This window comes from Phalangium opilio, unplaced genomic scaffold, assembly GCF_054372755.1.
Source record: "Phalangium opilio isolate 3A_F unplaced genomic scaffold, DU_Popi_V2 ptg000013l_1, whole genome shotgun sequence".
Classification (NCBI taxonomy): domain Eukaryota; kingdom Metazoa; phylum Arthropoda; class Arachnida; order Opiliones; family Phalangiidae; genus Phalangium; species Phalangium opilio.
This window is the reverse complement of record NW_028324148.1, coordinates 7,781,704-7,790,653: the sequence shown is the minus strand read 5'-3', so window position 1 is coordinate 7,790,653 and position 8,950 is coordinate 7,781,704. Positions and strand designations below refer to the sequence as shown.

General features: G+C 31.5%; 1 protein-coding gene across 1 annotated transcript; it reads left to right on the top strand.

Moving 5' to 3' along the window:
• Window positions 1-426: 426 nt before the first annotated feature.
• Window positions 427-3,531, top strand: LOC149708779 (cytochrome P450 4C1-like). The gene is made up of 8 exons (XM_089863862.1): window positions 427-516; window positions 596-681; window positions 758-957; window positions 1,590-1,659; window positions 1,737-2,082; window positions 2,139-2,312; window positions 3,047-3,113; window positions 3,326-3,531. Exons 1-8 carry the CDS (start codon window positions 427-429, stop codon window positions 3,529-3,531), a joined length of 1,239 nt encoding a protein of 412 aa, XP_089719988.1.
• Window positions 3,532-8,950: the final 5,419 nt, after the last annotated feature.

The window sequence follows — 8,950 nt, the reverse complement described above, 5'->3', positions numbered from 1 at the left end:
AACTTATTTTTATCGTATGTTTATATTTTTATCTTATGTTTATATTTTATCCTATGACATATTCTTACATTATTTCTAAATAATTATTCTAAAATATACCCTTCACCCCTAACTTATTACCTCATCCCCGTGTAAATACTTGTAGGTCATATACATGTACCGTTTATTTGCACGTAATAAACACTATTATTATTATTATTATTAGTATAGTGTCAACACGTGCGTAGAATTGAGGTTTGCAGTGTTCCAATTATAATGTAGATCTTCAGGAATGACCAGATTTAAGTTCATTACATCATAGCGACTAATTCTGGATTTGTAACGATATTGAATAATTTACTTTGTGTGGTCCTTTTTAGTGACAATTTTACTCATCACTAATCATGCGTTTTGTTAATTTTAAATGGGTTGGAAACCCTTATGGGAATGGCTACGATATTTCGTCAGGAAGGACTGTTTGATATGAACCTTTTCAATCAGAAAATGGTTTTTTTAGTTGACCCAGAGCTAATAAAGGTAAGGATCCCTTCAAAGTGTGGCAAGACATTTGGAACTAACCTCCCTAACTGTCACCAAATTGAACACTTAATTCAAGGCTGTCCTAACCAATAGCAAAGAAATCAACAAAAGCAAGCATTACAAGTTATTTCACATGTTTTCAGGAAAGGGTATAATAGCAAGGTAAGAGATTTAAATGTTATTACTTTTCATCGCTCGCGATGTATTCAAAAAAGCAATGTAATTGCCGAATTTCCAGCGATGGAGATCTTTGGAGGAAACAGAGGAAATTGCTTAATCCGATGTTTCATCTTGGGAGCATCAAGGAGTTCGTTCCCATGATGAACAAACACGTCAAAGTGATGATTTCTCAATTTCAAGAAGACATTTTCAAATCTGATTCCAAAATATTAGATATAACGGAGTCAGTCGAGAAGTGTGCATTATACATAATTGCGGGTAAATTGAGGATCTGAATATGATGTGCTGAAATCTTTGAAGAAATAATTTAGACGTATTACCGTTCGAAGAATGACGCGTGATTATACAGCTAATCGAATATTTTTCTTCTTGCTTCCATAAGTATTTTTTCTCATTTGCGAAGTCCCAAAAGCGGCTTTATATTAGGTTTATGTTTAATTAAGCCAGGGAAGAGAGAGGTGAGAGGGAGTAATAATGTGAATTGGCTGGTTGGTTCGCTTCGTGGTACGACTCGTCTCTATCCTGTGCTCGCTCAGTTGGTCTCTGTGGGCTCCGCGCGCATGCGTCAAATTTAAAATTCGGCTTTGAACTGGGAAGTGGGAGCTGGCGGCGGTGGTAGTGTAGTAACCGACGCCACTCGCACTTGCGCGTTAGCTAGAATCGAGGGAGAGAGATTAAAATTCCTACACTCGCTTTTTATTTTTCCCCCGACATTTATATTACTGTTTCTTTATCATTAGAGCAACACTCACTCTTACCTCTCTCCTCCCTTTTAAGGCTTAGATTATGGGTGGTTTTCACTGATTAAAGTTTCATGGCATTCAGTAAAAAATAATCCGCAGAATTTTTTCGTAAAATCCTCAATTAACATAGTTTGCGTTTTCTTTTAGACGCAGTTTTTGACTTTGAACATGAAAATGAACAGATTTTACAAGATGGATTTTTCAAACCTATTAAAAAGTATAAACACGGAAAATCTTTTGCGCTACCAAAACTCGTCTGCTTAATAATTAACAGAAAATATTCATTAATATTAGATTCGCAGAAAGCTTCAGTTACCGTTTAATTCGACCATGGTTGCAATCGGACAATATATTCAAAATTCCAGCTAAGGGAAAAGAAACCGTAAATGCAGTTAAAGTATTAAACAAGACGTTTCAAGTAAGTAGACACTTTTTGAAATTCGAACTCGACACATTCCGAACAAAACCACGAATTCATTCGCAGACGATGTTGATGAAAAAGAAAGCGAATATGAAAGAGCCCGACGATAACGTTCGAAGCGTAAACTTTATGGATATCATTCTACAAATGCTCGAGAAAAACCCCAAACTAATGAGTGATAAACAACTTCGAGACGAATGCATAAATATCATTGGAGGGGTAAAAGAACAAGTGCGCTTTAAATGAAAAAAGGTAATATTAAATTACTTTGGCAGGGTTTCGACAGCACCCCTGTCGCTGTAATATTTACCCTGTACATGCTCGGTCTTTACTCGGAGATTCAAGAAAAGGTCTACCAAGAGTTGACTTCCGTCTGTGGAATTGATGTCGAAAGAGACATCGAATACAACGACCTGAAACACTTGATCTACCTCGAAAGTGTCATAAAGGTTAATTTTCATTAAATGCCTAGACATAAATTACAATCTAATCATTTTCTAATTTGAAGTAAAACAAATCATTCTTTAATTTTAAGTAAAACAAATCATTCTTTAATTTTAAGTAAAACAAATCATTCTTTAATTTTAAGTAAAACAAACTTTTTTAATTTTAAGTAAATCAAACTTTTTTAATTTTAAGTAAAACAAAACATTTTTTAATTTTAAGTAAAACAAAACATTTTTTTAATTTTAAGTAAAACAAATCGTACTTTAATTTTAAGTTAAACAAAACATTTTTTAATTTTAAGTAAAACAAAACATTTTTTTAATTTTAAGTAAAACAAATCGTACTTTAATTTTAAGTTAAACAAAACATTTTTTAATTTTAAGTAAAACAAAACATTTTTTTAATTTTAAGTAAAACAAATCGTACTTTAATTTTAAGTAAAACAAATCGTACTTTAATTTTAAGTTAAACAAAACATTTTTTAATTTTAAGTAAAACAAAACTTTTTTTAATTTTAAGTAAAACAAATAATTTTTTAATTTCAAGTAAAACAAAACATTTTTTTAATTTTAAGTAAAACAAATCATTCTTTAATTTTAAGTAAAACAAAACATTCTTTAATTTTAAATAAAACAAAACATTTTTTAATTTCAAGTAAAACAAAACATTTTTTTAATTTTAAGTAAAACAAAACATTCTTTTAATTATAAGTAAAACAAAACATATTTATGTATAGGAATCGCTAAGGTTGTGTCCTCCAGCTCCATTGATTGGTCGCCATCTCAGTGAAGATTTACAAATAGGTTCGTGTCCTTAATTACTGTTGGAAGTATACTTTGGATACCAATTTCTTACTTCTGAGATTTTAACATTGACCATTAAATATTTTACCAAGTGCCCTTGCAAATAATTTTGAGCTTATAGGCCTACTTAATTTTTATGAAAATGAATCGTCGGGGTAGATTCCATTGCATAACCTCTTATGTATATAAAACAATTCTATTGCAAATTCTAGGCACGAAAATTCTTAAAAAGAGTGCAACGTGCTTTATCTGGATTCGAGGCGTTCATCACGATCCCAGACATTACTTCAATCCCGAAGTATTCGACCCCGACAGATTCAATCCGGAGAACAGCGAAAGAAGACCCCCATTTGCCTACATCCCATTTGCAGCTGGTAGCCGCAATTGCATCGGTTCGGCAACACCTTTCTTTCAGTAATTAATAGTTTCTTTTTCAGTGTTAATTTCAACTATTTTCAGGACAAGCATTCGCCATGTTAGAATTGAAAGTACTTGTAGCGCACATTCTTCGCCATTTCCGAATCACTTCCCAATTACCGAGAGACAAAGTAATTCCTAATGTGTTAATTTTCTTAAGAATTCATGAAATGCCTCTCCATTTTGAGCCCAGAATCCAGAATAATTGAAAATATTTAGGTATTGTATTTCACTTGTTCAATTTATTATTTTTTACTAGCAAATGACTAAACCTTTTTGTAGAGCCACGTGTTAAAATGTACAGGTCTTTTTTAGTACTTGTAATCGTTTGTTTTCACTTTGGTATATTTAAGAGAGTTCTAAAATTTATAATAGTAATTGTGGAAAAATACGTTCACTAAAATTGTAAATCAACAATAAATTCAAATTTAAACGGTTTGACACAACAATTGATAATAAATGAATTCGAGCCAGAGTAGGTTTTGTGGGGGAGCCCACGTAATTTTGCCAAGTAGAAACCAAAATTTGCCAAGTGAAACGTAGTAATGTAGTATCATGTTACTCAGGGTTCGTAAAAACGTTTTGGAATGAAATTCCGTAACTTTTCCAGGACCAAATTCCACAAATTTTCCTGACCATTTACAATAACTCACATGGCGAACATAAATTTTAAAACTAGTCATTACATAAAATTTTCGAAATTATATAATATGCTTCGTTGCTGTCCAAATTCAATCGTGAAGAAGTGCCATATCCCTGGTGCAATGTGGATTTCATTTAGTGAAGTACGAATTACTGGAACCCTGTGCAAGTGTATTAGAAAAATAAACACTGTTGATTCGTATTGGGCTAGTCCTAATGATCTTCCTAAAACACATAAATTTATGAGCAATTGTAGAACGTTCGATTACTCTTCGATTGTAATTTCAGGTTTGAAAGTGTAATTTACCGACTTTACATCAATTAATTTTAAATATAATTCTTTAAATATTCAAAGAAATTATAAATAATCAAAATAAGCTAGAAAATGTGCTGACTGTACATCACGCGATTTAAATAGAATGCATTTTTCAACGTTAAAAGTAAAAAACTACTTTCTCAACTATATATAATAGCAGAAGTCCATTAAATTAGCCTAGGAAGTGAACAGTTACAATAGCTGGTATAGCGTACGTCTCTGCTGGGATAAAAACTCCTTCTAGCTCCATGGATAGGGGGTTAAATTTTTCCCCTTTCCTAACACAGTTAGAAATCTCGAGCTCCTCTCTAGGAAGTCTTTTTTGACGTGAGTGGGGCGTGACTTCTTCAGCCCATGAACGCTGGATCTCTAAAGGGTAGATTGTTTGCTTTATTAAAAATTAAAAAAAGGAACGGCCACGGTTGTTAAAGGGAGGGTGAAGTAGAAAATCAAGTGGTTTTTTATCGATTCTTCTACTAATTATAATAAGGCAGGGGGTTATGCGATTGGTCGGACGTCCTTATTTAAAATTATCCTTTAAATCTGAACCTAATATGAATTTTAAAATCATTCGGAAGTATTTCCTGAATGTTTGGCTATGCAGACTGGTCTTGTAATTAGTAGAAGAATCGATAAAAAAATCACTTGAATTCCTACTTCACCCTCCCTTTAAATAGTTTTTTTTCAATAGGTTTAAAGATTCTTAAAAAAACTGAATGACCTTGACTGTTCCAAAATTCACACCCCCATCTCTTCTCCAATGCTAAAGAGGGCTCGGTTTTACAGTGGAAGGGGCCGTTTTCGGCCAATAGTTTTTTCTCTCTCGATAGGGCAAATTTTGGCGTACGAGTCGCACCGAAACCGGAGATCTGAGAAAAATTACCGCAAGGTGGCGAATGTGTCGCCCTTCTTCAGTATTGCTACACAAGAGAGGGGAGTCCCAAACCCCGCTTTTTGTTACTTCCTAGGCTAATTTAATGGACTTCTGATAATAGATAAATTGAAACAAAAATATTGCGATCTAGGCACAAAATAAAGAAAAAAAGTTTCGAAATTTTCAATGAAATATCGTATGATATGAAGAATAATGGAAATCACAACGTTTAGGTTTTAAAATATAAATATATACAGCCTTAACAATTTAATTGAAGATTAATATAAAAAGTTCAATAAATCTTACCGACTATGAATTAAATAATGTTTGAAAAGAAAAGAAAAACAGTATTTCGAATTATTAAACGAATTAATCGAATGATGGAATAAGCAGAGGTGGCTTGATTTTACACGTAAATTAAGTTGCAACCAAAAATTAAATAGAAGCATTTTGAAACTATTCATAGAACTAATTTCTTTAATGAATTCATAAATGATTGAAATTAAAGGTAAAAGCCTACCAGCTATGCGTTACGAGTATCTAACAAAATTAAAGCATTATTACATTCAAATAATAAATATTCGATATTTTCAGAGAAATCTTACTTCCTACATGTAAAGCAATGTTCCACAACAAAATAAAATCACGGGCAGTAATTAATCACAATATTTATAATGAAAATAAGCAGTGAAATTCTTACCGTTCAAGGCTATTGCAAGGTTTAAGGATAAAAAGAAAAGAAATATTTGTGTAAAGTCTTTCATAGAGTTGACCAGAGCGTCATAACCCATCTTGAAGGTGGTAAATGGACCGGTGTCACAATTTATGTGAAAGGGTAAAAAGGGTATAGACGAAATAAACGTATTCATAACATAAGTTTATTTTGCGTCCTACAGTAAAAATTGAACTAGGAAATAAACCTTTTCGACGTAAGAAAGGGGTAGACCTTTTGATTATGATTTTGAACGATATTTAAATTAAGTATACAATTTTTAAATCCAAAAAAGGTCATTCAACGACTCCTCTTTGATTCAATGGAGGTAGTAGAGTTCGGCATTATCTATCCATTATCCACGTTATTTTATCTTTATCCATACTCGAAAATTATCCACAGAACTTACATGTTAAATCGTATTATAATCCACAACTTTGTTTAAAAATAATCGGTTATCCACCAATTTGTGGATAATGGATAGAAAATGTCGAGCTCTAGGAGGTAGCCATTTTTCATGGAAACTTTCGTCGTAATAGCCAACCTTTTGTTGTCAAGGAAACAACAGGAAGCGCGTTATTTTTCGAATCTAATGTATTATTTTCTATAACTCAATCTAGTGACTGAAAAATAAGTATTTATCTGACGACTATAGATACCCGTGTGGAGCAAGACGTCCTTAACCTCTTTTACAACACACAACGCAGCATACGCTTTTTGGGTTTTTGCCCATTCCAATTAGAGCTCGGCATTTTTGATCAATTATCCACAAATTGGTGGATAACCGATTATTTATAAACAAATTTGTGGATTATAATACGATTTAACTTGTAAGATCTGTGGATAATTTTCGGGTATGGATAAAGATAAAATAAAGTAGATAATTGATCGAAAATGCCGAGCTCTAATTCCAATCAATTGGTGTTACTTCTACTTTTTTATAGATAATCTAACGGTGATTGCTCATTATTACTATCAATGGTGCTTCTGCAACTTCTATGTTTAAAATACTACAAAGCAAAAACACTAATGGGAACAATATTTGTTAAAAATGAAAATATGCCATAGCGCAAAGCTCAAAAATAAAATTGAGAGAAAAAATATTCTATTTTCACTGAACAAATATGTAATCGAAAAGAATAATCTTACCTGCTGTATATGATGTAATTTTTTCGAAATAAATATTAATGAAAGTTTTATTGCATTTCAATTTATTAATTGAAGAAATTTAAGAAATTGGCGGAGAGATCTTACAGACTACGGGCAAAGAAAAGTTTATGAATAAATGGAAATAGAACAGTTATTCTCAAAATATACACTGTATGATTGAAAGATAAGCGTACAAAAGCTTACCTTCTATATATTAAATTTTTTTGAAGTAGTTGGAAGTAGAAGCATTAGTCTCATACTATTTAAGGAAACTATAGTTCATTAAAATAAGCAGGGAAACTTACTTCCTATGCATAACGAATTTTTTAAGAATATAGAAAAATGTAAGCTATACTGGCACACTATTTGCTTATTTATCAGATAGCAAAATTAAGCCGAAGAGACTTACTGGCCTGGTCTAACATAGCGTTTGAAAAGTAAAATAATAATTAAAACTTTATATTTAGGAATTAGAAAGAAGCGGAGGAAGCTTACAATCTATGCATAAATAAATATAAAAGTTTTAATAGGAAAATGCATTTCTCTCAAATTTTTCTTTTAAATTTCTTTCAAAACAAAACTTAGAAACTTACAAACTATGCGTCACACAATGTTAAAAAGTAAAAAGTAATAACATTCTCAAATAAAATCACAAAGTTATTAAACACAAGAATTATGCAAATAATGTAATGTCAGGGATAGATTTAATTTTAGAAGTAGGAATGGAGAACGGTTAGTTTTAACTTCAGTGCGACTCATAGCACAGTACGTTACTCCAACACGTAACGAAAAGTTTAAATTATTTTATTGGCTCACTTAAACTATGTTTTGATGACGTTGCTGACGGGGACGGCGAAAAATACGGAATTCATTTTTACCTCTGTCGCTATGACCCGCCTCTTCTTTCATACCCTCCCGTCCCGGGGAAAGGGGTCCGGGAATTTGACACACGCCCAGGTTACTATGTTCTCCATTCCTACTTCTAAAATTAAATCTATCCCTGGTAATGTTAAAGATGGCCCAAAATGAAATCAACAAATAACCAGAAAAAGCTTACGTGCTATGAATTAACAATTTTTTACAAAAAAAAATAATAAATAAAATTAACGAGTTACTATCAAACTCTTTATTGAAACAAATAAATATTAGAAAACCAGAAACTTACCAACTTAACGTAACGAAGATTTTAAGAAAAAAATAAAAACATTCTTAACACATTGAATGTAACTATAGATGGTCAAAACTAATTGGGAAAGCTTACGTGCTAGACATAAAACGATATTAAAAAAGAAAACCTTCTTAACTATTCATGAAAATTATAAATGTGCAAAAATAAGCATTGAAAGCTTACGAGCTATTCATTGCACAGTTTCAAAAGTGTACGAAATTTAAATTATTATTCTTAACCATTGGACTGAAATTACTAAACATATATAAAGCTTACAAGCTATATATATATAACGCCATTTTAAAAAGTATAAAAAAGCATTGTTCTCATATTATTTGATGAAATTACAAATAATCAAAATTATTCATTAACACTTACAAGCTATGAATTTGTCAAAAATGTAATGATAATATTAATTCAATAAATTAAAAAAATTAAGAAATCAGCAGAGAAACTTACAAACTATGCATAACGAAATTTGAAAGGGTCAAACAAGATGAAAGTGTTATTATACTGAAATAGTTAAGATTCGATATTTTTAGAGAAATCTTACATTCTG

What these genes read in the sequence shown, in the direction of transcription:
- LOC149708779 (XM_089863862.1), top strand. Translation starts at nt 427, where the DNA reads ATGGCTACGATATTTCGTCAGGAAGGACTGTTTGATATGAACCTTTTC. An exon ending in TGCATTATACATAATTGCGG is followed by an intron (nt 958 to 1,589) that starts GTAAATTGAGGA and finishes GTTTTCTTTTAG; the next exon opens with ACGCAGTTTTTGACTTTGAA. An exon ending in TTTTTCAAACCTATTAAAAA is followed by an intron (nt 1,660 to 1,736) that starts GTATAAACACGG and finishes CATTAATATTAG; the next exon opens with ATTCGCAGAAAGCTTCAGTT.